Source organism: Pelodiscus sinensis, chromosome 4 (assembly GCF_052426305.1).
Source record: "Pelodiscus sinensis isolate ZL-2025 chromosome 4, ASM5242630v1, whole genome shotgun sequence".
Lineage (NCBI taxonomy): Eukaryota > Metazoa > Chordata > Testudines > Trionychidae > Pelodiscus > Pelodiscus sinensis.
In genome coordinates, this window is record NC_143055.1 from 76,247,021 (window position 1) to 76,262,328 (window position 15,308).

The 15,308-nt window shown below is 41.9% G+C and overlaps 1 protein-coding gene across 19 annotated transcripts in view; it reads right to left on the minus strand.

Moving 5' to 3' along the window:
* Positions 1–15,308, minus strand: part of RAPGEF2 (Rap guanine nucleotide exchange factor 2) — a 302,566-nt gene that overhangs the window by 26,850 nt on the left and 260,408 nt on the right. For all 19 annotated transcript variants that reach the window (XM_089777952.1, XM_089777951.1, XM_089777944.1 and 16 more), the window contains 4 exons: positions 14,656–14,813; positions 3,465–3,705; positions 2,870–3,253; positions 35–246 (listed from right to left, as the gene is read on the minus strand). In XM_089777952.1, coding sequence (XP_089634078.1) covers positions 35–246; positions 2,870–3,253; positions 3,465–3,705; positions 14,656–14,813 — 995 coding nt within the window. The remainder of the gene's footprint in view (positions 1–34; positions 247–2,869; positions 3,254–3,464; positions 3,706–14,655; positions 14,814–15,308) is intronic.

The window sequence follows — 15,308 nt, forward strand, 5'->3', positions numbered from 1 at the left end:
GCAGAGATAAAGAACCATGCTATTTTGCATTTACCTTCATGAAGAAACGTAAGGTCCTTTTTGATAACAGGGAAGAGTGGAATAATGGGAGGCTGTAGGTTTTGGCTGTTCAGGACATTACGATATTTTGCCATGTTCCTAGATGGATCAAACAAGTCTTGTAGATCTTGAAACAGCTTCTCGTATTTGCTTGGAAGTTTTTCCCAAGTAGTGCGGAGCCTTGCAACCGGTGCCAAATTCAGGCCACTGAAAATGGTTCATAAGGATTTTGTTTTGTTTGTCCAATTAAATAAAGACTATGCAAACTTCACAGAAAAAAAACCCATCAGACCCTAAATATAACACATTATACAATTTTGTGTAGCAGATGAATCAGGCAAATTGCTGAAGTACAGCAATATAACAAACAAGTGCAAATACTGGTAAGCAAAAATTGCCATTTGAAAAGGTACATTATAAAATCCATACATCTGTTATGAAAATGTATATTTTAGGTATAGATTTTATATTAGCAATAATAACTGATGAAATATAGACGACACAATATACTCTGATAAAACAGGTAATGCCTATGAACTAAGGGAAGCAATTAAGGATTATAAACAGAATTGGTATCTACCTCCTCTTATCTACACTTTACTATGGAAGTTTATAATCTGTAAACTTCTCCTGTAAACTCATGGGGCTCGTCTACATTGGCCCCTTTTCCGGAAGGGGCATGGTAATTTTTGAAATCGCAATAGGGAAATGCGCGGGGGATTTAAATATCCCCCGCGGCATTTAAATAAAAATGCCCGCCGCTTTTTAGAAAAGCCGGAAAAGAGCGTCTACACTGGTCCCGATCCTCCGGAAGTAGGAATAAGATCCTCCGGAAAAGGGCGCTTTTTCCGGAGGATCGGGGCCAGTGTAGACGCTCTTTTCCGGCTTTTCTAAAAGCCGGAAAAAAGCGGCGGACATTTTTATTTAAATGCCGCGGGGGATATTTAAATCCCCTGCGCATTTCCCTATTGCGATCTCTGAAATTAACATGCCCCTTCCGGAAAAGGGGCCAGTGTAGACGTAGCTATGTGGTAATGTAATTATGGATCCACAGTCGCTCCTGGATTCCCAGACTATTAGTAACCAGCGATCCTTTCTCTAAATCTATACCTGATGATAGTGCAACGGCACAATGCATGTGCCTTGTCGCCTCCAGAGGGAATTGCTAAAATAGGCTATATACTTAAGGAAATACAGAAGCTGTAAAAACTTGTGGTTTACTCCCTTTGTGTTGGGAAAAGGAACATTTTACACCAGTGAACCTGACTAGCTGTTCACTTCTGGCTGCAAAGGAAGTATTGATATCATCTATAATTCCAGCTACTGTTCAAGTCGTAGTTAACTGACAGGCTGACAGGAAGCAGTTAAAATCAGCTGACATGGTGGAGTTAAATCACTCGTTTTAAATGCTTCAAGACTGACAAAAAAATTTCTAGCCGGGGCCTCTGTTCTGGTGTGTCTTATTGCTTCTGTTGCTCTCTTCAGCTCCACTTAGTGTAGAGTATTATACATTCTCCCACTAGGAACAAATTTTTTTTTTTTTTGGTCAACAGCTTAAGCTGCTAATAGTACAAAACTGCAATCAATAATATACACAAATGCAGGGTACACAGCACCTTTTGTGAGGTATCGCACATCCTTAACTCCCACAAGAAAACAGTGATTGAAGTCAAATAGCACTTCACAAGATGCATTCAGTATCTTGTAAGGATCAAGCATCAAGACAAAAATCCCCACAAAACCACCTGCTTTCTTATAATTGCAAATTCTTTTCACTCTCCACTGTCACCTATTACCCTTCCCCTAGCCAAAACTAAAATAGTAGAACTAGGGGATATATAATCTTTTTAATAACTCTCCTCCATACAGCTGCTGGATTTATTCTCACTCTTTGAGCATCCTTTGAATTTTTCTTCTAAATGTGACTCTGCCTTCCTTCTCAAAATTCTGGCTTTTCTTCTTTGCTCCACAACTTCTGCATTCCCCAATTCTGCTAGCCTCAGTTTTTATAAAGGTGGTAGGGGTGTAATTAATGTAATCAATTACTCGCTTCCCAGAGGCAGCAAGGGGAAGGTGGAGCAGGAGCTGGTAGAATCATCTTAAAAGCTGATTCCCTCCAGCACCATCCGTGGTGTCGCCTGCTCCCCCCCCCCACCTCCAGCCCCCCGTGCTGCTGCCATCTACATGGTGCTACTGGGGCCCCCCATGGACAGGACTGCTGCCACAAAGCAGCCTCTGTCTGCGGCACGTGAACTGGCTGCAGACAGCAGCTGCTCCAGAGGGCAGGCAGCTCGGCTCAGTCTCGGCTTGCACCAGTTCCAGAACCTATCCCCGCTGCAGCTCTGAAGTTTAAAGTAGTAAAAAATGTAGTACATTTAAACTGCAGAGCTACATCGGGAGTAGGTTCTCGACGCAATCTGTACTGCAACCCTGCCTGGCTCTCAGTACATTTACACTGCATAACTCCAGCATGGATATGTCCTGGACTCAGCGCAAACCAGGACTGAGCTGGGCTGCTGTCCCTTATCGACTACTCGATTAGCCAATTAACCACGTTAAAATCCCTAAAAGAGTTTCAAAGATTATTTCAATAAACATTTTAATATCAGGATATAAGAATCTTGGGGGGTGCAGTGGATCTCTTCTTATCTTTTTTAGGAGTGTCCAAAGCTGATGTATTAGTCATCTCCTTTTTATGTTTAATGCACATTTCTATTCAATCTGTCACATTACTACTAACTTGAACTGAATTCACCATTTAATACACACACACACACACACACACACACACACACACACACACACACACACACACACACACACCATTTACCTGATAATTGCAAACATGGAGTTGAAGTTCTTGCATTCTCTGCAGTGTAGTGCTATCTTAATGAAATGTTTAATAATCTTCATTCTTTTTAGCTGGTTGGTTTCCCTTAGAATCTCAGAAGCTACCCAAAATGTTTCTTGGTTTATCACTTCTTCAAACTTTTTCAAGTTAGCACAACTGGTTTTAGATTTGAGTTTAAACAGGTCATCTATGTACTCTGTGGGTTCAATATTACGAAAGAGCTCAAAGTTTCTCATGGAAAGCTGCGCAGCCATCTCAATAGTACTAAGCTGCAGCAGGGAAATTTGACTTTCCCGCAATAATTCCTGAGCATCTTCATCTGAACACAATGTTTCTGTCTCCATGTTGTTTTTCAAGTAATACCTATAAAAATTGAATACCAGAATAAAATTTATAGCTATCATCATATACTATAGAACAATTAGAATATAATTAGTGAATATGCTCTAACTAGCTTAAAAAGTAACTTTGAAGTTATTTTGCAGTTACAGTGAAATAAAATTAACTTTGACACAAGATGCCCAAATGCATCAGAATTTTTATTAAACTGACATAATATAAACCATAGTCTCACCTGCCACTTAACTGTATCCTATCAGCAAGCTTGGATAATTGATCTGGAAGCCTCCTTTGCTTGATTACTCCCTCTGGAGTGACAGACACTTCACACAAAGAGTATGCATCGGGAGTAGCAGTTACAGCAAACTCTCTGATTGCCTGAATGACAACTTCCTTCGCTGTTGTGTCCTTACTGATCATAATATAACGACTTTGTTGATCTGCCTTGAAAACCCTCAGAACTTGGTCTGGCAAATCTGAAGATGACAAGAAACACAAATACAGGTCTAACAATAACAGAAGTGCAGACAGCAAAGGAGTTTATCTGCTCCAGAAATTATTTTACAGCACATAGCTCCCGACTGATACACATTCAGAGAAACTATATGGCTGAATCTCTCCGGCTTAAGGATTCACTTATGGAACCTTTACAATATTAGATGAGTGAGATCTTCATAAGATTTTGTGGAAATAGCAAATTGATCGGAATCCACGACAGCAAGTAAACCATGCATCTTGGAAGTCTGGGTTTCTCTGGTCTATAAATGGAACTGCTTTCAATCTGGATTATATGCCACTTTTAGACAGATTTTGTGTCAAGACAGAAAAACCAACTCTCCACTCCAAGTCCTTGACTCCTATACTAAGAGCCCAAAGAGTGTGTGTGTGTAGATTTAGACAGTTTTAAATCCTGCAAAAATTAAGCATTTTAGCGCTGAGTTGTCCTTCCCATTATTGCCAAAAATGGAACCTCTGACAGGCCAGTAAAGCAGCACCTGAAATGAATGGAGATGCCTATCTCCTAGAACTGGAAGGGACCTTGAAAGGTCATCAAGTCCAGTCCCCTGCCTTCACAGCAGGACCAAGTACCATCCCTAACAGATTTTTTGTACTAGATCCCTAAATGGCCTCCTCAAGGATTGAACTCACAATGCTGGGTTTAGCAGGCCAATGCTCAAACCACTGAGCTATCCCTCCCCCTGAAGGGAGGTCTGATTCAAATAGCTGCTTTGGAGATTGGTTCTGGAACAAACTGGGCAAAACACACATAATTAGTATTTTGGTCTCTCTTTTGGGATCACTGCATTATGGTATTGCAAGTACTCTGGTGAATATTTTCAAATACGGGAACATAAAGTAAGGAACCTAAATTTACATTCAGACACCTGAAACAGTTGGCTGTTTTTCATAGGTACTGCATATCCATGAATTCCACACAAGTCAAAGTGAGCTGAAGGTATGCTATACCTATGAAAATCAAGCAATTGCTTCAGGTGTCTAAATATGGATATAGGTAACTAAGTTAAGACAAATTTAAAAAACAACAAATGGTCTGGTAGCACTTTATAGACTAACAAAACATATAGACGGTATCAAGAGCTTTTATGGGCACAGCCCACTTCTTCAGATAACTGGAGTTAAGACAGTTAAGTTTGAAAATGTTGGCCTTTCTGAGAATGATTTTCAGAGTCAACTATAGAACTGTATATACAACTGTGCGCTTGTGTTTTCAATCACAACTCCATGTATAAACTGAAGGTCACGGGGTGCGCAAATGGCCAGCAAGATGGATAGTTAAGGAAAAGTTACTCACCTTATGCAGAAACTAGAGATTGAGATATGTCCCACTATGGGCACTCCAGCTCATATGTGCTTTGACTAGAGATTTTTTTTTTAAACTAGTATTGCCTTTTCACCCTGCACAAGCACTCTACACATTCCTATGCTCTGCACAGACTCCAAACAGGTCTGCACTAGTAAACTGCCCTCAGTTCAATTTCCACTACAATGTCCCATAGAAGAAATTTGGGGGAAGAGGGGATGGAGAGCAGAAAAACATCCATAGGAATACAACTTGAAGAACTCAAGTTACTGCACCAGGTGAATAATCTCTCTTTGTCGAGTAGTGTTTCTATGGATGCTCTACTTCAGGGGCCTTCTGAGCAATATCTTCAACTGGAGGAGGAAGCTTCAGAGTCAAGTCCAACATTGACGACAAGACTACTTTCCCAAAAACAACAGCTGGAAGAATTAACTACCAAAACAATGCTGCAGCTTTGCGGATCCCAACAATGGGCATGTTTCTGAGTAATTTCAAAGAGAACACCCTTGTGGAATAGGCTAATGCTCTATGATAACAAAAACTAATACAACCAGAGACAAACACTCGAGAGTGTTTGGGTGGAGATTGTGAACCCTTTGGATCTCTTAACAATTGACATGACAGTCTGGAAATTTTCTAAATGGTCTGCTTCTGTCTAAATAAAAGGGCCCACATCCTCCTGACACTTAGGGTATGGAAGGCAGCATTCTTTGTCAAGGTATTTCTGATCTTTCTGTTAAGGCATGTATTTTATGTGCTGCTGTTTGCTATGTTCATTCATCACTTCCATAGCATGAAAGATAGTTCAGGGCAGGAACATAAAAACTCAGGGCCCTTGACTGGGATGTAATATTATTTTACAGGCATGCTTCCATGGTCATAGTATGACTACCAGAGTTTGCTAGATAATTTTGCTAGCGTTTAATAGGGCCTCCTTAATTGGCAAGCCAACATTAGCTGAAAATGACCACCGAAGAATGTCCAGCAGCTTGACTGAACTCTCTGACATCCTCTAAGGGCGTGGGTAAAGATTCTACACTACATTTCATCAACTGTTTAATATCAACTTGTGCCTAACTTTTAAAAATCAGCCCCTTTTCTTACAGTATTAAATATATAAAACTAAACAACATAAGTAAACTTTTATGAGCTGAGACCTGCGACTTTATAAAACACTGGCATAAGAAACTAATGATCAGGAATTACATACTTTCAGTCAAGAGAAACAGGCATTCAATGCTTTAAATATGTATAAGATATTGTTTAAATAGCTGATAATACAATGGTTGCATTGAGCGTTTTATTTCTTTATTTTTTTAAAAAAGTGAGACCTTTAATCTAAAACCTGAGATTTGAATATTTTTATAAACATGGGGGGATTGAATCTGGATCTAGAGATGAACCCAGATTTTTTTTCATTCTGTCTATTTTCAGTAGAATTAGACTATAAAAGCAAAGCTTTAGAACAGGGATGGGCAAGAAGCCTCTGGCGGGCCAAATCCGGCCTGCCAAGCCACAGAACCGCCCCATGGTCACCTCACTGGAACCTTTAGGTAGAGAACAGCTCAGACTTTAAACAGCCAGCTGCTCTCCACTCTGGATGGCGGAAAGTAAGGAGGGAGTCTTTGCACCCTACCCTTGGCCATCAGCAAAATCTCTCAGCTCCTATAGACCAGTTTCCAGCCAAATGAAACTGAGAAATTTTGCTGGGGGGCAGGGGACAGTGTGGGAAGCCTCGCTCCCTGCCTTCCATGACTGGAGCAGAGCTACATGGAGCAGCTAGCAGCCTCAGACTGCAGTAGACAGCCTGCCTCAGGTTTCTGCAGGGTGGCTGGCTGGGAGCCACCTAGGTAAGCGCTTCCCAACCAGAGCCTGCCTCTGGAATCCTCCTCCTCCCCCCAGATACATGCCACAGGCCACCACTCAAACCCTCTTTTCCCGGGTCACAACTCCCTCCCAGAATCTGCATCTCCTCCTACAACCCTCCCATAGGCCAGAATCCCAAGCTCCTGGCCCAGATCACAGCCTCTTCCTTTACGCAGACTCCCTCTCATACCCCACACCTCCTCCTGCACCCCAGTCCATTCCCCCAAGCTCTCTTCTGCACTCAACATCTGTCTCAGACCCCATACCCTCTCCACAGAAGTGCGGCCCTTAACCACTTGCCAAAATCTTGGAGTGGTCCCCCATGTTACAGGTCTTCACCACTAGACTCACTGTAAGGACACAAATGTCCTGCCTCCTCCTAGGTATTTTTATGATAAAGGTAAGCACTTCCACTCTAATCTTTTAATTGAACGGGGAAGTGAATATATTTTTCAAAGGTAAATAATCTTTGATATTTGTGGATATCCTTAAATCCTGTCGTGGATTTAAATTCCTACTCTAGTTTTCATCAAAATAAGAGGAGGTGCAATTTGTACTTTTATTCCAAAGGACGGAACGGTCATATTAACAACATGAAAACAGAAAGCAAAAAGAAGTCTTCTCCAGTTACTGCCAAGACTAGTACTTAAAATAGGCTAATACTAATAAACCAACTACAAGACAAAAACATTTTGTTTGAAGAAAAGGTATTTTAGTTGGCAGCAATTCACAGAAAAGGGGAATTTACTATTAGACATAATTGTTCACTACATGTATATGTTGAAAAAAAACAATACAAAAACAAACGTGTGTTCATCAGAAGAAGTGCTGAGATAAAAAATATTATCGGCAGATGTTACCAAACTACAGGTTGGACCTCCCTGGTCCAGCACCTTCAGGACCTGGGCAGTCTTGGACCAGGGAGTTTGTTGAACCGAGGGAGGTCAGTGCATCTGTGCTAGCTGTCCTGCTCCTGAGCCACTCTCATTGGGGCTGCTTGCCCTTGTCACTAGTCCTAACTCTAGCCCAGCATGGCTCCCCACTCTGCTGCCTGCCTGCTGTCCCAGGCGGGGACTGCTTGGTCGCTGGTATCCAAGCTGCCTTAGGGTGTTCTCCGGGGTGCCCAGCTGCAGCCACCCGGCACAACCAGCCTTGCAGCTGCAGGGGGTTCTCCAGCCGGGGAGCCCAGCCATCCCACACCACTGCTAGGGCTAGCTCTGCTGCTGCTGGGGACTCCAGCTGCCCCCCCCCCCTCTGCCAGCCCTGCTTCAGCCAGGGGGTTACCCAGAAGAGGCTGCCTAGTCAACCCGGCCCTGCTGCCACCAGGGGTTTGCCAAGATTCCTGGCCGGGGCTGCCTAGGCTGCCGGACCACGGATGTTGCTGGACCAGGAGTCCCAGATTTGGGAGATTCAACCTATAGTCAATTTAGGGAACATGAGTGTTAATTTCTCTTGTACATGGCTTGTTTTCTATAGTGATACACAGTGATCATTACTGGGATGTGCACATTTTGCAACCTGAAGAACAGTAATAAAAATATTAAAACTGACTGATTACCTCATAATTTACATATTTATTAGGCTAAATTTAGGCCAATCATCAGTCATTTCCTTGAATTTCAAATCTCATCTACAATGATTCAGTAATGCTTTTATGTAACTGTACTTCTAAGCCTATTTTTAAAATGATTAATGTATGATGATCAAAACAGAGCACTTCCTCACTGTGCCATATATTCAGGTGTCCTAGACCTAGACAAACTGCAAGCTTATTCTGCCCTTCCCTGGACAGTGAGAATTCATCTGGTTTTCACATTCCTAATACAGCTCTTTCTTTGGTAGACAGAGGTTCCTTCAGAAGAAAGATTTCAGGGACAGAGCATGTTTCTGTAATTTCTGGGTTGGTCTGCCATCTCATGGAGGAGAAAACAGTTAAACCCTGAAGGAGTGCCTCAGAGAGCAGTTACTTTGGGAAGACATAAGCCCCTAACAGTGCTCTATCCACTCAAAGGAAAACACACTGAAAAAAGAAAAGAATGTGCTCACTGCTACTTTGAAAAAATAAAGTATACATTACGCAAAATGAAAGTTTTCAACATTTGACTACATGCCACTGTAAACTCAACTCATAAAAGCTTACTGATGGCACTAACAGCCCCATCTTGTTCAAAAGGAAGGTAATCTGCTTTTTAGGATTAGAAGAGTCAGTCTAAAGAACAAATATCCGAACAGTGAAAAATTACCTTCTGACAATCACATGGTGTTACATCTCCTTTAAGCAGATTCTTATTGTCCTCTCAAGGTCCCTTCCAGTCCTAAGATTCTAAGTCACAGTTAAAATACTCGCACAGACTTTCTTCACCTTTTTCTTGATTATTGCAGAACCCGTCTCTCTAGCCTTGACAAATGCAATCATGCCCCGCTCAATCCATTCAGAATGCTATTGCAGCCTGTCATTTTCGCCATGTCAATCCTCTCTTTTCCTTCACTTCATTATCACACAAAACAAGCTGCTGGTATTCAGCCAGGTCTTTGCGTGTCCCAATAGGAAGAAGCAAAAATTCCACCCCAGTAGGTTTTGGCCGAGAGCCCATGGAAGGCGCCTAAACACAACTACAAAGCACTTGCAGGCGTCTCTCCTGAATTACGGTGCCACAACACACTTGAATAGCGCTCAGGAACAGGGACAGGGCTTCTCCTCCTCCCCAAGGCGTCACTCCTCCTCAGACGCAATCAGCTGAGGGCTCCCAGCACAGATTGCGCCCCGCCTCCCAGCCACTCCCGCCAGGCTTCTGTCCAGCACCCAGCCAGAAAATACTGATGTCCGGTATTTTCTGAATTTTTTTACCGGACACCTGGCAACCCTAATTAGTCAATAAGGGGACAAACTGCAGGGCTGCAACAGGTTTTGGGAGCTAACCCTCATCGCAGCTCTGCCTTCTACATTTATTAAGGCAGGGGTGGACAATAATTTTTTATCGGGGGGATACTCCAAGATTTTGGAAAGTGGTCGAGGGCCACTCTCTTCCATGATATTAATGGAGGAGATGTGGGGTCTGGGATGGAGGTTGGGTGTGGAAAGGAGCTTAGGGAAAGGGACTGGGGTGCAGGAGGCAGACTGGAGTCTGGGAGGGAGTTGGGATGAAGCAGTCAGTTGTGACCTAGGGCAAGTGACTGGACTGCAGGGGTTTGGGATGTGACCTAGGGTAGGAGGGGATTGTGATCTGGGGCAGGAGATTGGGGTGCCAGCTCTGGGAGGGTGTGGGTGTAAGAGGGGGACAGAGGGTTTGGGTATGTTGAGCGGAGGGGCAGAGAGTTGGGGCAGGAAAGGGCTGTGGTGCCAGAAGCAGGCTGTGGCCAAGAGACTTACTTGCCAGCTGCCAAACTAGCCTGCCTGCTTGCAGAGCTTAAAATGTTTCCCAGGTAGCCTGCCTGTTTTCCTGGCCATGTGCTTCACGAATAACTAAGCCTAGGAGAGGAGATGTGATTCTTCTTAGCTGCCTGTTATTCCAACAAGCAACTCCCATTGGCTGGTTTCTGCCAGAAACCAGCCAATGGGAATGTGCTAGGGGTAAGACAGCTCCTAAAACTTCGCCCCTCCCTTCCAGTTTTAAAATAGAAATTGAGCTCTGCAGCCCTGTTTCTGAATGGCATGCAGGGCTGCGGGGCAAGCCGGGGAGCCTGCTTGGGGCTCCCCGCTGCTTCCGCAGGCCAGATCCAGTGGCTTCATGGGCCAGATCCGGCCCACAGACTGTATTTTGCCCAGGCCTGTAGTAAGGCATTTAATTCCAGGCTCTTAATACATTTTTAAAAGGCAGAAGCGCAGTAAGTGGAACCTGGAGTGAGCTGGGAATGAGCTGATTCCCAGCTCCCAACCGGTCCCCCACTACACCTCTGCCTCTCCCCCGCCCCCATGGAGATGGTGCTGGGAGGGGAACCAATTTTTAAGCCGGCTTCCCCCCCTCCCCCCCGCTGCCTCTTTCTGACTGAGGCAGTAAGGGGAAGGGGGAGCGACTAGTTGACTCACTACTCAACTACCTGTTGAGCATGTGCTTATCGGGTAGTCGACTAGTCACTTACATCCCTAACCTAGATCTGATTATCTGACACCTCAGATCCAAACAATCCTAAACTTCAAATCCAAAACTCAACAATGCAGATGACTATTATTTCTATGATGCAACAAATCAATGCCTCAGATCTTAACGCACCATAACTTTGGCAAAGACCAATCCAAACAGTGGGGCCTGATCCAAGTCCATCTTTTGTGAACACCACATTGAAAACTAATGTAACTGCAAATCACAGGGATACACTCTTTCTATGCATTTAGAAGATAGTATTATTGATTTTGTTAATGTTAGGAAAAGGGAGTGTGTCCTTGGGAAACTGCTTAAGATCTGACTGCAAAGTGCAAAATGCCATTTTAGTTTCCTTTCATCCATTCACTCAAAAGAGGGTTGCATGTGAGCAAAGATAACTCATTAGTAGTCATTGTTGTAGGGAACACAGTCTCTTTCAGATAATGAGACGTTTCATAAAGTATTTTTTTTTATAGATTAAGTATGACTTCTTAATTTTACTACTTTTACATATTTTTTTCATTTTTCTCAATTTGGCAGGAATATTGGGAAAAGCACTGCTTTAGGTATACATGTCCAGTCTATTTGGAGTGTCCATCTGAAGGTAAAGGGGAAATTAAAAGGGATGGACAGTTAAAAATCATAACAGCCTCTTGAATCCCAGTAGAATACAGCCACAATAGCAAAAGTGTTATGGAGTATTTTTTAAAAAAACAAACAACAAAAACTCTAAACACAGTAGGATATAAAACAAAACAGATTGTTACAGACTTCAAGCTACTAGAATGGATTTTTTTTTTTTTTTTTTTTACTGAAAACTAGCTTCCAAAATGTTGATTTTCAAAGCTTACTTGAGCAAGTAGCTTTATGTTTCATCCTAGAGCATAGTCACTAAAGCCTTAAAGGATGGCAACTCCATGAGGCTTTCCCTTTCTACTTCTGCGCATTCAATTCTCTGAAAAACTCCCATCCACATCTTCTATTTTGTCGAAGGTAACAACCACATTTAAAACTGCAAGCTTTACATTTTTTCAAATCTTCAGGTACACTAAAAACATTCAATGGCTTGTGTCTATAACCCAAATATTCCTAACACCCTCAAGCTATCTGATTTAGATAGAGAGGTTTGGCTTTTTGTTTGTGAGGGTTTTTTTAAAAGGAAAAAACTTAATAATTGTTCTAAACCCATATGAAATATATCTGGACAAGCTTTATTATAGTTAAATGAACTGTCATGTAGCAGTCTATGATGCTGCATGATTGGAACATGACTATTTGTATCATTAATACACCCACTGTTAGACAATTGCAACAAATCTTGAATAAACTATCATGTAAGGTATCAATGAAAAAGTTATGGGTTTCTGAGTGTAATTAAATCGATGTATCATTTTTATCTGACATTATGAACATTGGCTATATAGACCTGTATTTCAAACTTGTTTGTTCTTGGGATAACAACCCAGAAGGTAATTTATAAACAGTCTGGCTAGCACATTATGAATGTACAGTACTATTTAAATTGAGAGCACATGGAGGAACATTTCAATCTCACAAAAGACCAGGGTGGATAAAAATCAATTTTTTTTTACAACTCAACAATAAAATAACCACATTTCTCATTTAAAAATAACAGTTACATTTAAATCTCATCACAAACATGCTACACCTACATTTATTGTCTCATAAAAATGAATTAAAGACTCATCTATCCAGCCTAGCTACTAGCTCTTGCTTCCTGAAAGTTCTAGGCTTTCAATTTGTTTTACACCAGACTAAAAAGTAACATGTACAAAGAAAAACACAAGCTGAATAGGATTGTTTTTGTTGTGTGCTTACGTGGTGATGGACCTTGGCCAAGCATGATGGAGAACTTAGTTAAGACAATATCTTAAAGACAGAGAGACTATATATATAGGAAAGGACAGAGGCACCATAGAAAGTAACAGAGTGGACTGGAAAGAAAAAGGGAAAACATTATTCAGCGCACACACAACTTCTAATATTGGAAAAACTGTCATGGCTTGTAAGTATAAGAAAGACCCTAATTGGGAATATTTTGAATACATTTGTTCCCTGGGCAAAAAAAGAAAACGTATCAAGCATAAGCAGTGCAAGAAGAGGATGTAAGGCTTAGTTACAAGAATGAAACATCATAAAGAAAGCTGCTTATTGGGAGAAAATGATGTGGATATGGCTGAGTGGATAAACTGGTTAGTAACTTAAATAATTCACTTTGCAATGAAGCCTTCTTCAAGACTCTCTCTATGCCTTTTAGTATTCATGTGATTTGGCCAGTAAGTTTTCCTTCGCTCCCTAACAGAGACCAGCAAACATCCCTGTATCAGCTCCTTTCACGTGCTTGGTGATTATCTTTTTTCTCTTTGGTTTTATGAGAAGCAATCCCATTCTAGGCACATCCCATTTTCCTGGTACATCCAAACTCTTACCCCTCTCTTTAAGTTCTGAGCAGAGGAAGCTGTACGCTGAATTTGGTGGTCCTAGCTCTTACATCTTAGAAGCTCTTGAACAGATACACAAATAGACAAACTCTCTAAAATATAGAAGAGACTAAAGGACAACCAACAGCATGATTTTTGGGTAAGATCCATGTTATATACTGACCTGGCTAGATGGATTAGAACAGGGGTTTTTAAGTTGGAGCTGCAAGGTTCTTTGCCTATGAGCACATAGATAAAGCAACTCGCAGTCCGCCAGTGGCTTATCTGGGTGGGTCCACAACCCAACTTTGAAAACTCCTGGATTAGAAGGACCCTGTTTTTAATTAAATTGGCTTTAAATAAGCAAGTATCATAAAGTCTAGTGTCCGGGAGGTGAAATTAGTCTTGGAATACTTAAGGTGACTGAATTTCTGACTTCTTGCTAATCAGTGTGGTGACACAGAAGTTTACTTTTGTTACTGGATGGTATATCTAATATAAGAATAACCACGAGTTTGGGGTGAGTCTATCCTATTTCTCAACAATGCCATTGAGGCATTCTGACATTTTTTTGTTTTCCCAAAAGTTACTTGGGTGCTGCTATACCACTAAAGCTAAAGCATTATTCCACTGCTCAAGTCACATTTATCATACCTAAAGCTATGATTATGGAATGGCCTCTGTGATATTTTCTGCCCTTGGGCTAGAGCACCCAGGCAGGCCCTGCCCCTGCAACTCCTAAACCCTTTCCTGACGGAACAACATCAGGGGCTGGTGGACCCTATACCAGTTCAGCTGCTGAGAGAGACTGGGCCTCTGCAGCTGCCCCAGAGGCTAGGGTACCTCACAGCAGTCCAGCAACATGAGCAGGGAAATCCTTGAGCTCCCATGCACTGCAGTGTTGGGAAACCCAGGAGCAGCAGTGGGTGCTGAACTTTTTGTCAGGGATATTTATAATGAGAGCCACAGATCACAGCCTTACGTGAATTTTATTTATTGTCCATGACCTGTCTCCATGAGTTTTAGTAAAGATATCCATTGTTGCAGATGAAATAAATTGGAGCACTGCCACAAGACAGACACATATATTAATACATGATCAATATATAGGTTAAAACATATGTTAACATAAATCAATAGGCAGACCCAGAACATGCAGCACCTAAAAGTAAAGTGTGAAAATTAGAGGTAAGAGCAAAAATAATTGATGCTCACCTGGAGTAGTATTGAAGTCTAAGATGCGGTGATGTGACTGTAATAAATCTGGATTACTGGATGACAGTGTTCCACTGACAGGTAAAGCAGGAGGAATGTGTTTGGTCTGCCTCAATCCTACGATGCTGTCATCCTGTGACTGGCCAATTCCAATGTCACTGTGCGAAGGGATAATGAGAAAATAAATTTCAGAAATGGAATGTTCAAAACCTTTGTTATGGGTTTGCTATTTAAAAGTTAAAGGTTCTCAAAAGCAGTAGCTATCTTACAGTTTCTCTATGGTACATTTAGCCACAGTATCCAAGTGCTATAGAACAATAAAATTAGATCTGCTTATCAGGAACCATTGAGGACTCTGCTCTTCACCCTTTCTAGTTCTGGGAAAATGGCTAGTTTTATTCCATGCTTTATTCAGGGAGCGGAAGATTTACTGAAAAGGAGGGAGCACGCAGTGCACTTTAAAAACGATCAGACTTTGGTTCAGTCTAATCTCCTCTCCTAACTCATTCCACAAAGGTCCCCTCACTCCAGAACAATACCTCTCCAGTTTTCAGGCACTTTATCGTTTGTGAATTGCATTGTCCCAGAGGAGCATGACAATGTTGGTAGACAGAGATCTGTTGTCTAATGATGAGTAATATTGATGGCTTTGA